General features: G+C 38.7%; 3 protein-coding genes and 1 long non-coding RNA gene across 5 annotated transcripts; 2 read left to right on the top strand and 2 right to left on the bottom strand.

Annotated features, from left to right (window-relative positions):
• Positions 1–5,094: 5,094 nt before the first annotated feature.
• LOC117621590 (transcription factor VOZ1-like) lies at positions 5,095–9,487 on the top strand. Of its 2 annotated transcripts, none has more exons than XM_034352154.1 (6): positions 5,095–5,271; positions 5,353–5,423; positions 6,276–6,519; positions 6,636–6,797; positions 7,814–8,318; positions 8,545–9,487. In XM_034352154.1, the coding sequence occupies exons 3-6, from the start codon at positions 6,295–6,297 to the stop codon at positions 9,018–9,020; spliced, it is 1,368 nt and encodes a 455-aa protein (XP_034208045.1). In that variant the 5' UTR covers positions 5,095–5,271; positions 5,353–5,423; positions 6,276–6,294; the 3' UTR covers positions 9,021–9,487. The 2 variants fall into 2 exon arrangements, with proteins under 2 accessions (XP_034208045.1, XP_034208046.1); XM_034352155.1 differs by having other exon boundaries at positions 5,116–5,271; positions 7,892–8,318.
• A 450-nt stretch (positions 9,488–9,937) lies between these two features.
• Positions 9,938–11,858, bottom strand: LOC117623592 (arogenate dehydrogenase 1, chloroplastic-like). The gene is made up of 2 exons (XM_034354639.1): positions 11,322–11,858; positions 9,938–11,104 (listed from the first exon to the last, which is right to left on the bottom strand). Exons 1-2 carry the CDS (start codon positions 11,717–11,719, stop codon positions 10,213–10,215), a joined length of 1,290 nt encoding a protein of 429 aa, XP_034210530.1. The 5' UTR covers positions 11,720–11,858; the 3' UTR covers positions 9,938–10,212.
• Positions 11,859–12,105: 247 nt separating this feature from the next.
• On the top strand, positions 12,106–12,712 carry LOC117623268. Its single transcript, XR_004585107.1, has 3 exons — positions 12,106–12,286; positions 12,396–12,465; positions 12,571–12,712. It is a non-coding gene; the product is annotated as an uncharacterized LOC117623268 (long non-coding RNA).
• A 1,234-nt stretch (positions 12,713–13,946) lies between these two features.
• LOC117622506 (acyl-coenzyme A oxidase 3, peroxisomal-like) lies at positions 13,947–19,283 on the bottom strand. Its single transcript, XM_034353198.1, has 13 exons — positions 18,689–19,283; positions 18,164–18,281; positions 17,961–18,068; positions 17,591–17,763; positions 17,382–17,481; positions 17,212–17,286; positions 16,954–17,084; positions 16,352–16,487; positions 16,152–16,271; positions 15,252–15,398; positions 15,042–15,146; positions 14,852–14,953; positions 13,947–14,384 (listed from the first exon to the last, which is right to left on the bottom strand). Exons 1-13 carry the CDS (start codon positions 19,141–19,143, stop codon positions 14,136–14,138), a joined length of 2,019 nt encoding a protein of 672 aa, XP_034209089.1. The 5' UTR covers positions 19,144–19,283; the 3' UTR covers positions 13,947–14,135.
• Positions 19,284–20,898: the final 1,615 nt, after the last annotated feature.

Raw genomic sequence — 20,898 nt, 5'->3', positions numbered from 1 at the left:
AATAACATAGGCATTATCATTGATCCGTTTGAGCACTTTGTAAGGACCATATTTTTTTGGTTTAAGCTTGCTATATGTGCCAACTGGAAACCTCTCCTTCCTCAGAAATATCATCACAGAATCGCCTTCTTGAAACACTTTAACTCGCCTATGCCTATCTGCAGCAGCTTTGTACTTAGCATTAGTTTGCTCGAGTTTCTGCTTGACTTCATCTCGAACGGCTACTACTTCCTCAGCCAAATTTTTCGCCGCCACACTGGTTTGCTGGCCTCTAGGCAGTTTCACCAAATCAACAACATGGTTAGGTATAGCGGTATAAACAATGGAAAATGGAGACTTCCCAGTTGCACTATGGACTGCACTGTTATATGCAACCTCCACCTGCGGTAGTGCATAATCCCATTGTTTTGGCTTCTCTCCACAGACGCTTCGTACCATATTGCCCAATGTCCGGTTTGTAACCTCAGTCTGGCCATCAGTCTGGGGATGGGCAGTGCTGCTACGATTCAAAGTAGTCCCAAACAGCCTCCACAAAGTGATCCAAAATGGCTCAAGAACTTGGTGTCACGATCTGATGTAATGGATGTAGGAACCCCATGCAAGCGAACAACCTCCCTGAAAAACAGTTTGGCTATATTTGATGCATCAGCAGTCTTTTTGCAGGCTATGAAATGCGCCATTTTTGAGAACCGATCAACCACCACAAATACAGAGTCCACTCCCCTTTGTGTTCGGGGCAAACCGAGGACAAAATCCATAGCAAGATCCTGCCAAATATCGTTAGGAACTGGTAATGGCATATATAATCCAGTGTTTTGTACCTGCCCCTTTGAAGTTTGACAAGTGTAGCACTTGCGCACAATAGTTCCAACATCTCGTTTGAGCTGTGGCCAGTAAAATCTCTCCTCCATCCCTGCAATTGTTTTATCACGGCCTAGGTGGCCACTCAACCCTCCACCATGCAAGTCCCGAATGAGCTTCTCCCTCAAAGAGGAAACTGGAATACACAACTGGTTGCCTTTGAACAAATAACCTTCATTAAGAAAGTAATCTGCCATCGGCTCTTGATTGGTGCACTTAGTCCAAATTTCCCGGAAATCATTATCACCTTCATATAATTCCTTCAGACATTCAAACCCCACAACTTCTTGAGTCAGCGTGATTAACAATGAAGCTCTTCTACTCAGCGCATCCGCCACACGATTTGTCTTGCCGGAAGTATGCTTGATAACGAACGAAAATTTCTGCAAAAAAGTCACCCATCTAGCATGCATTTTATCAATATTTTTCTGGCTGTTAATATACTTCAACGCTTGATGATCTGTAAACAGAACAAATTCCTTCTGGATAAGATAGTGCTCCCATTGCTTCAAAGCTCGAACAACTGCATAGAACTCTTGGTCATAAGTACTCCACTTTTGACGTGCATCGCTCAACTTTTCAGAGAAGAACGCAACTGGCCGCTTGTCTTGTGAAAGCACAGCTCCGACTCCCACACCGCTGGCATCACATTCAACTTCAAAAACTTTCTCAAAGTTTGGAAGGGCTAGAACCGGCGCGGTGCAAAGCTTTTCTTTTATATCTGCAAAGCTTCTCTCTTGCTCCGCTCCCCAGCTGAACCGGCCCTTCTTCAAACACTCTGTGATAGATGCAGCGATGGAGCTGAAATGCCTCACAAATCTTCTGTAAAAGGTGGCCAAACCATGGAAACTTCGAACTTCAGAAACTGTTTTTGGAGCTGGCCAGTCAAGGATTGCCTTGATCTTCTCGTCATCTACCTGGATACCATTCTCACCAACAACAAAACCCAAGAACAGTAGCTTATTTGTGCAGAAAGTACATTTTTTAGGTTCACATACAGTTTATTTTCTCTCAAAACATCTAAAACTTGTCTCAAATGCACAAGATGTTCTTCTTTTGTGGTACTATAAATTAAAATGTCATCGAAATAAACGACTACAAAAGAGCCAATAAATGGTCGAAGAACTTGATTCATGAGTCTCATGAAAGTGCTAGGCGCATTTGACAATCCGAATGGCATCACCAACCATTCAAATAATCCGTCCTTGCTCTTGAACGCTGTTTTCCATTCGTCGCCAGGTCTGATGCGAATCTGGTGGTAACCGCTTCGCAAATCTATCTTGGAAAACACCCTTGAGCCGCTAAGAACATCCAGCATATCCTCCAACCGTGGAATGGGAAACCTGTACTTGACTGTTATCTTGTTGATTGCTCGGCTATCAACACACATTCGCCAAGTCTTGTCTTTATTCGAAACCAGCAAAACGGGAACTGCGCAGGGACTCAAACTCTCCCTGATAAATCCCTTCTGCAGTAATTCTTCAATCTGCTCTCTTAGGATGTCATTCTCCTTGGGGCTCTTCCGATAATGAGGCAGATTCGGAAGGCTAGCTCCAGGCACCAAGTCAATTCGGTGTTGTATGTCCCGCATAGGTGGCAGCTCGTTTGGCAATTTTTCAGAAAGTAGTTCCTGAAACTGTGACAAAATCTGCTGCACGTCTTGTGGAATGTCACTTTCTCCTTTGCCAAGCTTCAACAACCCCTTCAACACCAAGGGACAAAAATACTCCGCCTCTTTGACAGCCTCGTTCAACTCCTGCTCGCTGCTAATTAGGGTTAGGAAACTAGAACTCCTCGTCTTGGGCTCAACAGATTGTTTTGAGGGCTTTGTAGTTGCCATTGCAATTTTTTGGTTGTTCCAAGAAAACAGAATTACATTATCTCGTCCCTTGTAAGTCGCATCCACATCAAATTGCCAAGGTCGCCCTAATAAAATATGGCATGCATCCATGTCAATAACATCACATAATACATCATCACTGTAATGCTTACCAATGGACAGTGGCACACGGCAAGTCTCAGCAACACGAACCGAAGGGCCTTTTTTAACCCAACCTAGTGAGTAAGGGCTGACATATGGCTCCGTTGATAGCTGCAAATGCTCCACCAATTTCTTTGACAAGAAATTCTCGCAACTTCCATTGTCGACGATCACATCACACACCTTGTTTTTGATTGAGCAGAGGGAACGAAAAATACTATGACGCTGCCCTTCCTCCTTTGGTGCCAAAAGAACTCTCTGCAAAACCAAGGTAATCCTCTCCATTCCTTCCTCAATTGCAAATTCAGCCCCTGCATAATCATCTTCCCCGACTTCATCTTTTTCCTCATCTTCATCGACCTCCTCGATAAAGTTAGCCTGCTTTCGCTCTGGACAAACATTAGAACGATGCCCTAGTTTTTGGCAACGGTAACATATGTCCGTCATGGGCTTAGCATACGGATTCTGGGATTGGTTTCGGGACTACCCTCTATTGAAAGTCCGGCTGCTGCTTTCGTTAAAGTTTTTATTTTGGACAGTTGTCGCTGGTTTCATCGTTCCTCCAGGTTGCTGCTACACTTTCCCCTTATCTCCGGAGCCACTAGAAGCACCAGTAGCATATTCAGAGGCTTCCGTCGTGTTCTTGCGGAAGTTGGGTTGGCGCTTCTCCTTCTCCAACAGTTCAGCTTTCATCGCCATGTTAATCGCCTCTTGCAAAGTCCATATATTCTGCATACCAATTTTTTCTTGGATGGAAATCTTCAGCCCATTGTTATACCTCGCGACCTTTTGATTGTCAGTCTCGGTCAAATGGTTTCGCTATGCCAAACGCATGAATTCTTCGGTATATTCAGAAACCGAACGGTTGCCTTGCGCACAACCTGGATACATATGGTATAGAATCTGCTCATAATCTGTGGGCAAGAATCTTTCCATCATAAGCGACTTCATCTTCCGCCATGTACGAACCCGCTGCTTTCCTTGCCTCTGCCTTGAATTTTGCAATTGATCCCACCATAAAGCAGCTGTAGCTTTTAGACGGAAAGCTACCATCTTCACCATTTTATGCTCAGGAACCTCCATAATATCGAAAAACCTCTCCACTTCTACAAGCCAATCCAAGAAGTCTTCAATCTTCAGATTTCCCCAAAAGTTAGGGATTTCGGCTTTAATCCGATAATTGCCAAAATTTTCGTAATTACGATTACGACGATTATTAGCCGGTGGTGGTGGTGGTTCCTCAAGTTCTTCTTCTGACTCTGACTCGCTATCCGGAATATGTTGCCTCCTATTATCTCTTCTCTCGCCATCTCTACCTTCTCTTCGATTGTCTTCCCTGCCTTCTCTTCTTTCGTCATCTCTGCCACTTCTTCTATTGTTGCCACCAAGAGCTTGCAACAACAATTCTCGCATCTCCCCAAATTGGTTGGTTAGGTTGTCGATCCGTTGGTTTTGAGCGTCCAGATCCGCTCGAGTAATTGGGGCTGGGACATCAGCTTCTCGATCACCCATGATAAGACAAGACAAGAATACCGAGACGGGAGAGCCCCGCTCTGATACCACTTGACGCAGCACAAGCAACAAAGGTTTCAAGCGAAACCTTGAGTAACAAGAAATCTGGATTCCACCAGTAATTAAGAGGAATTCTCTTGGGATAATTTTATTAAAATCTGAGAATAATTCAGAAACGTCAGACAACTACCTAGCGTTGTTCCCTTTCCGAAATGGTATTTTGCGTCCTAATCGGAGCTCGGACAACAAATCTGCAAATTCCCGCTACGTCCTTTTTCTAGCTCAACCGCGATAAAATCTGCCATCTGTTCTACATCAGAAAGATTGACGACATGTATGAAAGTTATAAAAAAATCAACTTTGTGTATGTGACTGAGACGAAAAAATTTGATGTATTGAACTCTAAAAGTCGGTAAACTTTACTGTAGTAAAGTGAAATTACCCTTTCTTTTTTTTTCAATTTTAAGATTTTACTTTTTTTTTTTATGTCTTTAATATTTATTTTTAAAATGAATGACTTCTTAATAATTTGTTGACTAAATTACCCTTCTACAACTAAGAGATCTTAACAAAAATTGATAAAAATTAAAGGTTACCTTTGAATTGCTTCAAATTGAAATTATAAGGACCAAATTGATTAAAGTAAAATGATAGGAATCAAAATAATAAAAGTGACAGACTAGGAGAATCAAAAGTGACTTTTTGCTATAACAAAAAACAAAAAACAAAAAATGTACTCTATACAAGTTACTCGCTTGAAAAAAGTCGTTAAAGTCAGAATTGATACACCCCCTTAGGGTTGGGTCATTCTCTCCTCCATTTCGAGTCGCTCCTCTCCTTCTTCCATCTCGATTACAGCGGCTCCTCCTCTCCAGCGGACAATTTCCTCCGGCTGCATCTCCTCTCGTCTCCAACAGGTAAGCCTCCTTCTCCCTTCTTCTACCTCCTTAAATCTATCTCTCTCTCTCTTAATTCGATTTTCTTCTAAATTTTCTCAGTCTTAGTGCCGTGTCTCAGTCCTCTCCAACGGGACAATTTCCGGCGGCAGATCTTCTCTCCTTTCCAACGGGTAAGCCTCCTTCTTCTCCTTCTTCTATCTCCTTAAATCTCTTTTTCTTAACTCGATTTTCTGTTATCTCTTTAACTAATTCTTGTAGTTCTCTATGATAGGAGAGGGCCGAATTGTAGTAATTTTTTTCTTTCGTCATTCGAAAAACATAATTTTGTGTTCGTTTGAATCCAGAGTTCATGCTTTTGCCTTCATCCTTATGTAAAATGCTTTTGAATAATCTATTGCCTCGAAATTATTTTAATGTCTTTTCCACATATTGCATATATTGTCTTTAAAGATGTAAATGTAAAACCATGTCTTTTCCTCATATTGCTTATATTGCCTTTAAATATGTAAAACCATGTTTACTCAATCCATGTTTACTACGGGTCGGAACCCAAAAGTCTGCAAAACATTCAGGTAAAATTGGCGTTAGTTTCTGTGCTTCTCTATGCTTTTGGTTTTCCATTCTAGTTTTTAGGGCATTCTCATGATCTAATTTCTCAACACCACCAACCACACCCGCTGATATTTTGATCTTCAATTCGTCATCTTCTATTTTGTTTTTTTCGTTTTATTTTCTGGTCATGAATTCAGCTTTGGCATCTTTATTTGTTGTTTGGTGGGTGCGTAAAGAATAGAAGGAAAATAATGGAAAAGAAGAACACTTTTTCTTCATTGCAATTTGTTGAACAAGGTTTTTCTTAGTGGAAAAAGCAGCCAATCACTGTTGTTGAGTTTGGGTTTTGGGGAGGGATTGAAACACTGAACAGGGTGATGCAGTTTCTCAGCAACCCATCACTGTCTTAGTTGAAATCAAGGAATCATTGCATTCTGGGTTTATTTTTTTATTTTATTTTATTTTTGTAGGGATTTGAGGAGAGTAGCAATGCTCAAGGGCTCCAAGGGCAAGTGTGAGTCTCCATCTCACAAGCTCTTGAAGGAAAAAACAAAAACTCGATTGGAAGACCTTCAAGGGATGCTCACCAATGTTCAGGCTGCCAAGAAAGAGAGTGGAACTGATGACATTGTAATCTTGGTGGAACAAGCGAATCAGATGGTTCGGGAGTGGAGGGCCGAACTCAATGAGCCGTCCCCAGCATCTTCTCTACTGGTGCGTTTCCTAATTTGGTGGCCGCACCAATTTTCCGCTTTGTATTCTGTATTCTGTATCTTTTCTGTGAACTAGTGTTCGGTAGATATATAAAATTTTATATGCGAATTCTGTAGGGTGGTAGCCTTGGATCATTTTGCGAGGAGGAGTTAGCTCGGGTCTTGAAACACTTAGATGAGGAAGATGATGCAACAAGTCCGTTAAAGCAATTGCCACCATCTATGCCAGAATCCGATCTTCTAAACCTTCATTCGAGTAATATGTTGGCATTTAAAGAGGTGTATATTTTGCCCTGTTGTTAATGTTATTTGTATATGACTGTTGTGCTGTATCAGCTAACTTTTCATTTGAAGTTCTTCTTTATGTGATGTCATTTGGTCAACATAGTTTTCCCATTCTGTTTTGGAATGATTGTAAGGAAAAGAGATTTTCAGCTAAATTTGACACTCTATATTTCTTTGACTTGTGAAAATAATGATTACATGTCATATACCTTTCCCGATAACCAAATAGATTGAGATTTCTTCCTTCTTCTTTCTTGGATTGTAACTGTTGATTGTCATCCTTTTTTATAACATCTTTTGCACTTCACACGCTTTTGGTTTTGTTGGAGTGCCCAGAATTTGATTTTAATAAAAAGGTTTTGCTCTTATTCATTGATTTGTCAGTATTATATTATTTGATTTTATAAATTAAATTTGGTAAAGCTAATGGTCTTTGCTGTTTTCATACATATTCTGAGTGGTAGCTTATTTAACACCCTTATATTTTAGATGTCAGGATACTTGATTCAACTTTCCATTAGTTTATACAGTACAGCTTGATTCCTATCTACAGATATATTTTTTTATTCTTTTTCTTTTTCATTAATTGACTTTGCAATTGTCTTATTCAAATCTTTTTAGTAATAACTAAAATCCTTTATTTGTAATGTTCATATGCTCGAAGAGGTGAATAATGCTCTAATGCAAGTGACCTGTAGTTTACTGAAGAAGTACATTTGTAATATTCGGGATATTTGGTGCAAGTTTCCAATAATTTTTTTTAAAGTCGAATGTGATACTTCCCGTATTGGTTGCTTTGGCATGTAATTAATTATGAATGCTGGTAGTTCACCCAAAGTATGTGGCCGTGGAAAAGAATATAAAAACCATGAATAACTTAAGCATATGATTTACTTTAGTATGATGGCAGAATGTAGTCTTGACAGTACGCTGTTGTTCAGAATGTAAGGGTAGGTATACCTGCTTCATGATTGATTATTCACGATCTCCCTGTGTGACCAACTTTTCAGGAATTTTTTGTTTCTAAGGAACCTGAAGAAGATATATTTCAAGGATTTGACCAATGCTACCCTGCTTCCAATTTGCAGAATACAATGGTTGATAACTCAGATTTAACTACTCAATTAAAATATCGTCACTTTGATTTTCATGAAGACTTAGATGAAGGGCTTTTCATTGAGGGCAACAATATCACGCAGTCTGAACAGGATGTTGTGCCAAATGTTCTGCCAGATATATGTCCTCCAGTATCTGCTTTCTTGGGGCCAAAATGTGCTTTTTGGGAGTGTTCCAGGCCTGCATCAAATAGGTGCCAGAACTATTGCAGTAGTGGTCATGCTCTTTTGGCACTAAATGAAGGTCTTCTTGGAAGGCCTCCAATTTTGCGACCTGGAGGCATTGCTTTGAAGGATAGTTCACTTTTTGCCGCACTTAATGCTAAGACACAGGGGAAGGATGTGGGAATCCCCAATTGTGAAGGGGCTGCTACTCTAAAATGTCCATGGAATGCTCCTGGTTAGCCGGCATACTCTTTTTTTTTTTTTCTCCCTCAATATTTTATTTTCCTTTTTGGTTTAGCTTGTTCATTATCCTCCATGAACATTTACCGCATCACTCACTACTATCAACCTATTTATATTTTCTGTTTGGTTTCTTTTTCCTGTTGGCAGTCATTCTTTGGTTCATTGTGATGTAGCTTGTTATCTTCTTATTTTTGGCTGATTGGCTTTCAATATTGCAGAGCTATTTGATCTTTCCTTTCTTGATGGTGAAACGATTAGGGAGTGGCTTTTTTTTGGTAAGCCTAGAAGGGCCTTTGAGAGTGGAAATAGAAAGCAGAGGTCATTGCCAGACTATAATGGGCGTGGTTGGCATGAATCAAGAAAGCAGGTTATGAAGGAATTTGGGGGGCAGAAAAGGTCCTATTATATGGACCCACAGCCTTCAAGCGATAGAGAGTGGCATTTGTTTGAGTATGAGGTCAACAACTCAGATGCCTGTGCACTATATAGGTTGGAGCTCAAGTTTGGCAGTGCAAAGAAAAGTTCCAAAGGAAAAGTATCAAGTGATCCGCTTGCTGATCTGCAGAAGAAGATGGGAAGGCTCACTGCAGAGGTTCCTACAGATGATGCAAGCAATGTTAAGGGGAAAGCTAGCACAAAGGCTGATGCTGGAAATATTTTTTCTTCTCATAATCAGACAACGTCAACTACATAAACCCTGATATTTTGGAAATGTACATTTTGCTGAAATTCAAATTACTACATTCACCAAAACCTCGAGTGTTGTGGTTCCTGCAATCATATCGCCACAAATATGACCGACTGTTATGGTACTTAGTTGGGAAAACTTGCCTGCATGTAAGAAGAATCAAACATTCTAGTTTGTCGAGTTTCCGCTGTGTATTGACGTATTGTTTGTGCTGTTCTACCTTTTTGGGTTGATGAGCGGACCTAGTGTCTTGATGCTGTCAAGTTCTCCTGCGCTATGCTAGATGGTTGCAAACTGCCTCAACTTCACTTCTGAAAGATCTTAACCATTGGGGTAAGGTCGACAATGATGCCAATAATTTATTATAGTATAGTGTACAGCCTACTAAAATTACAGTAAATTTGTGATAATGTACATAAATGCTATTTCCTTCTGTGTTTAATGCTGGTTGTATTGTGAGTTTTTAGTTTTTATTTATTTGTTTATTATTTTTCTTTCTGTAATTTTCTGGGAGACGAAAACTTATGTCAGCCACTTTGAATACAAATGAGTAGCGTAAGAAAAAATCTTTAGGATAACTCGCTATATTTTTTAAAGCATGTCAAAGGAAGAAATGAAAATGAATTTAGTTCATCCAAAAAAATGAAAAATAACTGAAGAGAAAAGTAGAAGATGAATTACTTACGAAATGGTGTGATATCTTGTCAACACCTTATAATCTATACATCATAATTCCTTCAAAAAGAAAAATCATTCACCTCTACATTGATTTCCTCCAACATACACTAGATTTAATGACGTATCAAATCTAATCCAATTCTAGGTATCAAACTTTAGTGGATTGAATTGGACTTGATAACTCACTAATCCAATTCTAGGTATCAAACTTTAGTGGATTGAATTGGACTTGATAACTCACTAGATTCAAGCTCAAATTGAATGAGATTGGATTTAATAACTCAGTAGATTTAGCATTTTTTTTAAACAAATTTCGACTGCAGGAACTTTAGGAATGCTTTAAATCCCATTCCACTGCCAGTTGAAGCATTATACAGTTAACTAAGGTTTTCAGACCCAAAAAAAACTGACACTTAAGGAAGCAAAATGGAGCTTCCAATTACTATTTTACTCTAACAAACGACACAACACGTCCAAGTCAGCAGCAAAATGGAGGGGCAATTTGAACTCACTCGTGCCTTCAAACTTGAGACTTATCTGGTGTTTCCTCAAAAATTTGATTATGAATAACACCATGCAAACGCCTAAAAAGCTGCTTCTTTAATGATTCAAAAGCCATGTCCAACATTTTTAGCTGTTCCATTGCATTCATATTGTACAGGAACAACCCATAGTAGAGATCAAAGCTATCTCCTGCCGTAGTCTCCACCAAACTCAACAAAGTCTTGTAACCATTTGTGTCGACTGCTGTCGATTTCAAACCCAACTTTCCCAGAACCCTGCCCACAGTGTGTGTAATGAACTGTGACTCTGCTGCATGCATATCATGTTCTGCGCAAGACATTTCAACCATTTTGCATCCTTCCCGTGCAAATATGTCCAGAAATTTGTTGCACCGTAATACTCTTGATTCGTCACCTCCGACCCTGACCTTGTCATAAACAAAAGGAAGACCATTCCACCCATTTTTTCCACTCTCCGGTCCAAACATAGGATGCGTACAGAGTATATCATAATCCAGCGGCAAATTTTGAAGTAACAGATTTCTTGGAAATTCTTTTACCGAAAGAACATCAACAAACAAAGTATTCTTCTTCAACCTTTGCAATGGCAATGACCTAAGGACTTTCTCAGTTGAAAGAATGGAAGTACAAATCAGTACTACTTCTGGACGTTTTTCGAAAAGATCCTCTGCATTGGAGAAGTATGAAACCCCTAATTTTTGAGCCACATCGGAGTAATCCGATCGGGAGTAGGCTAGAACTAAATGGCCTTGACGTACCATTGTTTTAGCGAGGAATTGACCAAAGTTTCCAAAACCAACAATTGCAATCTTGAGCCTTGAGTTGTTGTCAACAAAGCGATCTGAAATCTGTGCTTTGTGGTCCTGTGGCTGAGCAGCATTCTGCCATCTGAAAATACAAGTAAAATTATTTGTTAACAAATCACTGACATTAGCTACAAAAGTTTTGAAGTGGCAACATGGATCTTCTTTTGTAGTAAGAAAATTATCATAAGGTCTCTAATCCTTTAACAAATTTCTAATTATAAGATCTTTTATATTACTGTTGTTTTGGATCTGATATTTCTTTTGGTTTTGTTTATTACAAAAGGTCATTGGAACTTTACCTCATAGCTTTTGATGTTGAAGAAGATACCAATGCAGTTCCATTTTGATCTTCCTGCAAAGGTGCTGCTACTTTATCTGCATTGCCATTGCCAAACAATTGGTTTCCCACAAACTGGTGCAAATACCCAAAAAGCTGATTCTTCAGGGCATCAAAAGCCAAGCCCAACCTCTCCAATATCTCCAAAGCATTTTCGTGGTGCATAAACAACTCATAATACAAATCAAAGCTATCCCCAGAAGATGTATTCTCCACCAAACCCAACAGTGCCTCATACCCTTCTGTATTTATCGGCGTAGACTCCAATTTCAACGCCCCCAACACCCTCCCAACTGTGAGAGTGATAAACCGAGAAGCCGCCGCGTAATTGTGGTGCTCAGCACAGCTCATCTCCATCATTCTAATTCTAAACTCCTGTTTCTCAAAAATGCTTAAGATCTCGTGGCATTATGAAATCCCCAAAGTGAATAGCGGCGATTTGTCATTTTGAGGGCTATGGGCTTGAGAAATAATTGAGTCTTTAGGAGTTGCACGGAGTAGGAGAGAGGGTGTTTCGTTTTTTTCGAGTCCCAGCCGCCAACGTATGCAGCACGGACATTCCATCAGGCTGAAGCCTCCACGTGTGTACACGTGTAAACACCCCAAACCCCATACGCCTCGGACACGGCTTGAATATGGGTCAACAATCAAGACAATTTTGGACACGGTAAACAAAAGCCAAGACACTACAAGGATCATTTTGGAAATTTTAAAACAAAAACTGAGGTCACAACATAGTTATTGAAACAGTTGTGAGCATATTTGAAATATTTTTAAAAGTGGGCTTTTCTTCTCTCCCAGCCAGCTGCATCTTTCATGAAAAAACCCATCTTTTCTTCTCTCCCCCTCTCCTCATATTCTTTCTTCTCATCTTATTTTAAATTATTTGAAGTCGAAATATCATTAAATGCTTACGAACTGCTCTAGGTGCGGCGAGGGTCTGATTTATTTATTTATTTATTTATTTATCAGTTTTATCAGATTTCTGGCTTCAATTTTTTGTTTAATATTTTTTTTCTTTGTTCCTTTTTAGCAGAGCTGATATTTTTGGTTGACTAAAGATATTGATAACAATTTGGTCGTGCGAGAAGCATCTTTTTGAGTAGGTAATTCATTCACTTTGTTTCGTTTTTTTTTTCTTTTTTATGCTAAGCCAATTCTTATTTTATGAGGTGGGAAATTTTTTTATGTGTTAATAAATATGTATATAGTGCTTTATTGTGTTTAGGGAACGATGAGTAATGCTAATTCAAAGGAGGCCTCCTGTCATGCTCAATCATATTTTGTGGTGCATTAATTATTATGTATAAATTATGAATATGAGTACTTTGTTTTGTTGTATTATGACATTAAAGTATTGAGTATGAATTATTTTTAATATAAAGTATATACCATTATAATTTTATTGAGATTTATTATTATTTTAATTGTCGTGTCCTAGCCGTGTCCATGTCCTAGTTTTTTGAGATTTTCCGCCTCGTTATGTAGTTGTGTCGCGTTTTCATGTCCCTTTATCCGTGTCCGTGCAACATAACCACCAACTCTCATTCTCATTAGCTTGTATAATTATCTAATATTATTTGTAGAAGCATTCTCCAATAAGTATTTAAGTTAAGGATTTGTTACATACTTCTAATCTCAACCGTTAGATTGCATATAAGAGACTACCAACACATTTAATGAATGCAATCCAATACCCAAGATTAGAAGTGTGTAACCAATCCTTAACATAAAATATTTATTGGAGAATAACTCATTATTTGTATATCAGGAAAGATGGTTTGCCAACGCGTCTGGCATAGTGAAAAATAGTATGTACTTGCAGACTAGTGGTCTCAGATTCGAATCATCATAACACTTTGATTCGTATAAAAAAATCTATCTCCACCTTCCTAACTTTGGCCTAAAAAAGAAAAAGAAAAAGTGGGAGAGCTTTTGGTTTTAGAAAATGAAAAATCATAATGCTTACCAACCATTCTCTCTACTATGTCCCAGGTACTTCCTAGACAAATTTGACCAAATTATGATTTTGAACAATTTTTTTTAGGACATTTCTTATTGAGAGGGGGCATAACATACTAAACTCTCACACACTACACGGAGACTAGAACTCGAACCCAGAACTCAGGACTTTTCGTGGAAAAGCAATAGCTCCAAACAACTATACTAGTGGGTGCTTTGCGGATTTTAAACACTAAGGTAAATACATCTACTTTATTAATTATTACAATTTAATGACAATAGTTTTTGTTGTTGCCAAAGTTAGAAAGGGGAGAGAGGGTGGGAGAAAACTAACACACACAAGTACCATGAGGGCTTGAACGCAGAACCACTTGGGAGCACACCAAAGACTTGTGCCAAATCCAACTAACACCCCCATTGATTTTAATCACAATAGTTTAATTTCATGCATGGCATTTTGATTCCAAGTTTGCAACTTTTTGAACCACATTGACTAAAGGGGAAACCTGCAAGCTGCGTGATAAATTCGACAGAATCCAAAATACTTCATATGACAGAGTCATGATAGTTTGGTTTGATTGACGTAGGTGGAACAGCATAAATTGCTTCATCATACTTAATGTGATGAAAAATATAAGGAACGAACACATTTATTATTAAATGATTTTGGAGTTGATGCCATCTATAATTTATAAAATTAAAATACATACAGGATTACTTATTAATTGCACAACTAATTCTAACAGTTCGCACATGGAATGTGTTTTCTTCAATTAAAAATGAGGGATGAGGGAGGGATAAACTGAGACTTGTGCTAGTGCTGAACTGAAGACCACGAATTTGCATCAATCCAGTTAAAAGCTATAGGACTCAAAAAAGCATCAGGGATGCCAAAGGAACTGACCAAGGCAAGTGCATGTGGTCGCAGTTCACCACAGAGTCTGCTTACTTCTTTCCTCACAGCAGCAACATTATCAGTTGATAAGTACCCAAATCGGAGGAATGCCGGGTCTTCTTCCAGGCAAATCAATGCATACATGGACCTCAACATAGCTAAGACATTCTGCAGCCGAAACGAATATGTAATCAATAACTGGATTTATTTCACCTTCTCAAAATAATTTTATAGCTTCTGGAAATTGATTAGTAACAGACATTTCATACAGGAAAGTATTCCAAACATTACAATGGGGAAAGTAACTTCAAAATAGACAGCCTACTAAGAAACTCTAATTTAATTCTCCTGTCAACTCAATCGTCAGGCTGCAAAAGAAGTAAGGCAGATTGTTGATTTCTGATGGAACATGAGGCATGATTTTTTTATTTTTTTGACTCAGACAGAAAAAAACCTGAGCATATGTTCTATTTCCCATCTATGAATCTAAACCCCTTTCCAACCCATCTCCCACTCAAAGCCAATTTATGACAGCATATCCTACTCCTTTAGTCATAGGAGATTCAGATCTTCAGACTAAATCATCAACAAGTGTCAAATCAGACACAATGTCAAAAACAGTTGCTAGGAGTTACCTTCAATGAACCAGAAGGTACACCTGCCTCAGCATCTAGGAGGGCTTGCAATATTGTTCGATCTGAGAAAGCTCTGCCCAGATCTTGGGCAAGTTGATAACTCTGGTACAGGAAAAAGTGAAGAAAATTGTGAGTCTAGAGAGAGAGAGAAAGAGTAGAGTAGTTTCAGTGAAGGGAAGACACCGCTCACCAGAATGACGGAGTATTCTTTGCTTTCTCCCTGTTTTTGACGTTCTGACACTTCCATAGCAAAGCGATTCAGTAGATCTCGCTCTCTTAAGCAGAAAGCATCCATCTGATGTAGACAAGAAGTTACAATATTTAAAGTTTTATCGATCAACTAATGTAAAAAGCAATGCATCCAACAGGATTTGAAGATGCACCAAAAAAATTAGATCACCTGGAATTGGCTACTCTGGAGGGTAGAACTTGTAAGTTGAGATGGAATGACAGGACAAGGTTTATTCATGTGTTCTAATCCCAAAGCTTTAAATGGTTTACTTCTCTTTTGAGCTGCTATATACTCCGCAAGAAGTGCTTTGCTGACCTGAGTTAAAACCCAAAAATTTCCACTGCTTTAGATAGAATTCTGATGAATGGTAAAAGTCACAAACAATACCTTTTTTTTTCAGAGACTAAATGAATGCTTATCTACTATAATATTGCCACCAATTATCCCAACGTCCATTAAATCTTTGATAAATATATCATGCTTATATAATGGACCATTGCCATCATTTATCCATAGGTCCATTAAATCTTAGATAAGTATATCGTTACTCCCTACTCAAATAAAATATTACCCGAGGAGATTCAAATTACAAAAACATTTTACCATTGATGATACATGGGTTGATCCACTCTATAATTGCATGTTAACTGGGCAACATAGAAAAATGACGGGTATAGTGACAATTTCTAAGTTTATAACAAAACAGTTACACAAACTAGCCAAAATTCAGCGTGGTGTTCGCTGAACCTAGGCAAGAAAACGTACACACACACATATATATGTTACCTTACTGGTACGTTGTTTTATGCAAAAATAGATAATCAATTTCAAAGTAACAAATTGGACTGGACATAATATAATGTCCATCCAAGAAGGCCATTCCTATTCTAAAGTTAAGTACATGTCAAAAGTCTATTATAAAACAAGTTTTGCACACACCACAGCTCACATCAGATGTTTTATTTTATTTTTGAGAAAAATTTTCTTCAGTTGCTAGCAATTCATATCTCAAATCTCAACAGAAAAGACATTGCATTTTGAAAAGAAGACTATAATACTTGACGCTACCTGCTGCATCAGAACATTGTTGTCCCCCTCAAAAGTGGACTGCACATCATATTCACCTTTGAGAGGACCGATACGGTTTTCAGTCTTCAGACCTTGCCCTCCGCAGGCTTCGCGGCATTCCTGATATTTATGTCAACAACTTTCAGCAAGGCCAAATATAACAATAACTTTAACTTGTATTTTAGATTCCAGTTCCTTACCTGAAGAGTTCGCATGTTATGCCAGGTCAGTGTAGCCTTGAATGCACTAGAAACAACATGGATGGTTTTGCTCAACTCAGGCGTCCGCTTAACATAGATCATTTTTAAGTGATTTGCAGCAAAACTCATAGCATATCTGAAGCACATGAGGAATTAAAATATTAGTAAGAACACAGGATTAAAAAAAGTGGCTTATATGCTTAATAGAACAACATTTCACAGTGCCAATAATTTGACCACCAATAGTTGACCATTTGCACCAAATTTTACTGAAGGGATCAGGAAGCACGGGATCTAGGAGAAAAATATCTATTATTTACTAATTTTATTTAAAACACGTGACACCAAAAATAAAGCAACTTCAGGAATTTGTCTGAACCATCAGTTTTGTTACAAAAGTAGCAAATACACTAGTAAGTTGACTGTATCCACCATCTAAGAGCATGAAATCTATTATAGAAACTGTGATGGGAAAAGAATTTAATTGGAAATGAAAATCCAATGATTTTACACTGACAGTATCGATTTGACTCATGCACAAGAAGTTATTCCAACAAGTTCCTATTAAACTGAGGACACGAAAAATGCCACAGAATTCTTACGTCTTTGCAAGAAGAGGCAAAAGCCGCTGTTGATGACTAGGGTAGTCGAGCAATAGGACTTCAGGCCCTTTTGGAGTAACAGAAAAGGCCCGCCTTGTCAGTGAGTACCTTATGGCTATTGCTAAACTTATCTGATCAGAGGGAAATAAATAATTCTATCAATTATGAAAATTCTGGTAAGAGATATCTGCAATCCCTAACCCTAAAAATACGTAGACGCAAGAATGATTAATTGTCACCATGCTTATGACCAATTACCTGTGATGAGTAAATTGCACCAACTGCTATTGTTACACGACCAGATGTTAATGGAGCCAAGAATGCTGCAAATCTCTGAATGACAAGAAAAAAACAGAGGATGATAAAAGGAGAGAACTTCTTTGGCTAAACAAAAGGAAGACATATATATCCATCTTGAATAGAACTACCTGATCTGGGTCTTTTATTGCACTCAGATATTGCCCATCTGGAGAAACATCAGCCACTGAATTTAACAAATTTTCCCTGGGGATTCGAACGTTGTCAAACCTGAAAACACATTTCTAAATCCTCTAAGTCACACGTTGTTGAAACTTACAGAAATCTGTAATTGACATTAATAGTGAAATGAAATGAAAACTAGAAACATGAACCTTACCATATTCGACCATTATCAACACCATTTAACCCAATTTTATGACCACAGTCAGCAATACGAATGTTTGGACAGATGTTACCATTTGCATCCCGGATCTGGGCTATAAAAGCATGGACACCATGGCTTTTCCCAGATATATTGAGTTGTGAAAAGACTATTGTGTGTGTGGCATGCTAACCATCAACAACAAAAGCACTATATCAGTGTATAGACAGCACAGGAGGAGGAATTCTATAAGGAATTGAGCAGTGATGTAAAGTATAATTAAGGGCGAGAAATTTTAAAAAAAAATGCACATTTTTTAATGTGATGATCCTTGCATTATAAAAAAGACAGAGACAGGAAAAAAAGAAGAAAGGGTGATCCTTACATTAGCTGCTCCTCCAATCCAATACTTCTGAGCTGATTCACAAGGAGTATTAATGACAAATTCTCCAGTATTAGAATCATAAGTGGTGACTGTTTCAATTCCTCGAACCTGAAAACATCAGTGAAAACTTAGCAAAATAGTATGCAAACATCCATTTACAGGCCTGAGAATGCAGACCAAATGACTGAACAGCCTCAACATACATTACTCCCATGCCCCAACTCTGACATTGCAAAGCAACCCTTGATTGTATAATTCTCGGTGTCCCTCAGCCACTTGTCGTGATGGCGCTTTGTGCCGAAAAACTGAATGGCACCACCCCTGAAATTCATCAATGAACATAAAACCTAATAATAAATGAACTCCTTCCTTGACATTCCAACCAAAGCAACAAATTAGCCACTTTTGTAGAGGTCAAAGGTTAGTTCCCATTATACCAAATAAAAAATTCACTCTTTCAATAAAAAATAATGCCATTCAATTTGATTCGTATCTCACATTTAAGCTTCAATTCATTGACATTGAGATCAATAAGAACTACGAATTTATTTCCAATTTCAATAAAATGTAACGCAACCAATAGTCTTTACCTCAGTTAAGATGGACTACGCCACCATACTCAGAAAACGAAAAAATACACGTACAAGTCTAACGAGTAATGTTGAGCAATAAAAAAAAAAAGGATAAAACAATCAAAAACAAATGTGATATAAACCAAATTCCCATACCACAAAAAGAAATGGACACCGAGCTTCACAGAAAGGGAGTGATCATAAATCCCAATAACCTCATGCAACGCAAGCTTTCTCAACTCAGCTTCGACCCCTTTCTCCGTAAGCCAACCTTCGAAAACCCCACGATCCAACAAGTAGGCAATTCGCTTCATGGTCATCTCTCTCTGCTGCTCCATGCTTTGGTTGTAGTCAGGCGAGACAAACACTCGGCCACCGGCCTCTCTGGGATTAAACGGCTTGCTCTGCTTCATCAGCCCGAAGAGCCAGTCCCGGTCCTCAAGATTGTGGGCGTCCAGGAGCTTACGCATCTCCTTGGTATCGAATTCAAAGGGCTCGGAGAGCTCAGGAGGAGAAAAGCCGACGCATGGGTTGGGGGAGAGAGGCGAGGACATAGAAGGTTGGTTGAGATGATTCGAGAGGACTTGGGTTCGCCATGTGACGCGATCCATGGGTGGAGGAATTTCAGGGTTAGGGTTAAGGACAGGAATTTTTGCAGAGAGAGAAAGAGAGTCAATTTGTGCGTGTGTGAAATTAAGGTAGACGATGATGGAGAGAGAGAGAAGGGGTAGTTGGAAATTACGCGCGCAAGTTCGGTATGGGTAGGCGAAGACCACGCTTCGGATCTACCTCGTGAAAACGCCGTCGTTTACCCATGACAGAGAAGGAAAAGCGATAAAATTCCAACTACCCCTGACGCAGATCACCTGTTCCCAAAATTGGTGAGGAGCACCATCTTTAAAGGGTGACATGTGTCATATTATTAACTTTAGTTAATTTTTATGTGGTAATTTGAAAAAATAAATAAATAAAAGACCCAAAGCCTTCTCTCCCCTTCCTTTTTTTTTTGTTTTTTCCCCTTCTCTCTTTCAGCCTCTCCTGACCAGAAAACTTTCCTAGCATGGTGGTTTCAGGTCAGCATTACAGCTCAGTATCCCTAGCCAATGAAATGATGCCAGCTGTGAATCATTTTTATTTCCTTTCCCTCTCTCCTTCCACTAGCCCTGTCGCACAATCCTCCTCCTTGGTTATTTTTTTTCCCTTTGTTCCCGTTTGAACTTTCAACCTCCTCCCCCTTTAAATTCTCTCTCCCCTCCATCCAGACCAAGCTCTTCTCCCTCCTCAGCAATACCTCTGCCACGTTCCTCTTTTGTTATGGAATACAAATTTGGGTTGTAAAACCCAAAGCTTTTTGTAACCCAAAAACACAAAACCCCAAGCTTAAAAGTAAAATACAAAATATTATCTGTCAAACTGTTGCTCCTGCATTTTGATTGTGTTGGCCATCCCTGTTTTTGGGGCTTTTGTTTGTAATTTCTTCTTTTCATTTTAAAAAAAGTATCCCTTCCCCCAAAATCATAGTTCTCTCCTCATATTTCTTATGTCTATTTTTTTTTTGGTTCATTTTGATGGGTAATGATTCACTTTTGAAATTGGCTTTGTTTTTGTGGCTTTCTTCCCCATTCTCAATTAGCTGGGAGTTCACCTACCATTGAAATTTTACAGTTAATCAGCCCTGTGAGTTGGAAGAGAGACTTAAGAATTGAGATTAAAAAGGGAGTGGAGTGTTGAGGTTTTAGACCAGAAAAAAGAAAAAAAAAACGAGGGTTGCAGGCCAGGTAGAACGCAAGGTAAGATGTAAATAGAAGTAAAAAACCAGAAAAATAAAAAAATAAAAAAAGGAGGAAGAGGGAGGGTTGCAGGCCAGAAGGGACGGAAGGTAAGGGAAAGGAGAAAAAATCAAGGAAGATTGCGGGCCAGGGAGAGCGGTAAGGGAAGAGGGAATGGAAATTAAAAAATTCACAGCTGGCAGCATTTCATTGTCTAGGGATACTGAGCTGTAATACTGACCTGACACCACTGTATCAGGAAATTTTTTCTCGAAGGGGGAAAGAAGGCTGTGGGCCTTTTATTTATTTATTTTTTTAGATTCCCACATAAAAGTTAACTAAGGTTAATAATAGGACACGTGTCACTCTTTGAAGATGGTGGTGAGGGTATACTTCTTGTTAAGGGTGGTGGACAAAAACGTTCCGAAATTTGTTAGAATAATGCTACTCTTACCATATTTGTATACCACATTCTTATACCATCTTATGTGGCAACTGAGATGGATAGCCACATCAATTAAAATTATTTCATATTTTCTTTTCTTTTATGATTTATTTTAGTGTTTGTTTTTCTAATTGTCTTAATTAAAATACACT

This window comes from Prunus dulcis, chromosome 3 (genome assembly GCF_902201215.1).
Source record: "Prunus dulcis chromosome 3, ALMONDv2, whole genome shotgun sequence".
NCBI classification, from domain to species: Eukaryota; Viridiplantae; Streptophyta; class Magnoliopsida; order Rosales; family Rosaceae; genus Prunus; species Prunus dulcis.
The sequence above is the reverse complement of the archived record's forward strand: the minus strand, read 5'-3'. Positions and strand labels throughout refer to the sequence as shown.

Coding starts and splice junctions, on each gene's coding strand:
- LOC117622506 (XM_034353198.1), bottom strand. CDS start 19,143: ATGGATCGCGTCACATGGCGAACCCAAGTCCTCTCGAATCATCTCAAC. Junction 17,085..17,211: donor GTGCAATTTACTCATCACAG/GTAATTGGTCAT, acceptor CCCTCTGATCAG/ATAAGTTTAGCAATAGCCAT. Junction 14,385..14,851: donor TACCTTCTGGTTCATTGAAG/GTAACTCCTAGC, acceptor TTTCGGCTGCAG/AATGTCTTAGCTATGTTGAG.
- LOC117621590 (XM_034352154.1), top strand. CDS start 6,295: ATGCTCAAGGGCTCCAAGGGCAAGTGTGAGTCTCCATCTCACAAGCTC. Junction 6,520..6,635: donor CCCCAGCATCTTCTCTACTG/GTGCGTTTCCTA, acceptor CGAATTCTGTAG/GGTGGTAGCCTTGGATCATT. Junction 8,319..8,544: donor ATGTCCATGGAATGCTCCTG/GTTAGCCGGCAT, acceptor TCAATATTGCAG/AGCTATTTGATCTTTCCTTT.
- LOC117623592 (XM_034354639.1), bottom strand. CDS start 11,719: ATGATGGAGATGAGCTGTGCTGAGCACCACAATTACGCGGCGGCTTCT. Junction 11,105..11,321: donor TCAACATCAAAAGCTATGAG/GTAAAGTTCCAA, acceptor TTGTATTTTCAG/ATGGCAGAATGCTGCTCAGC.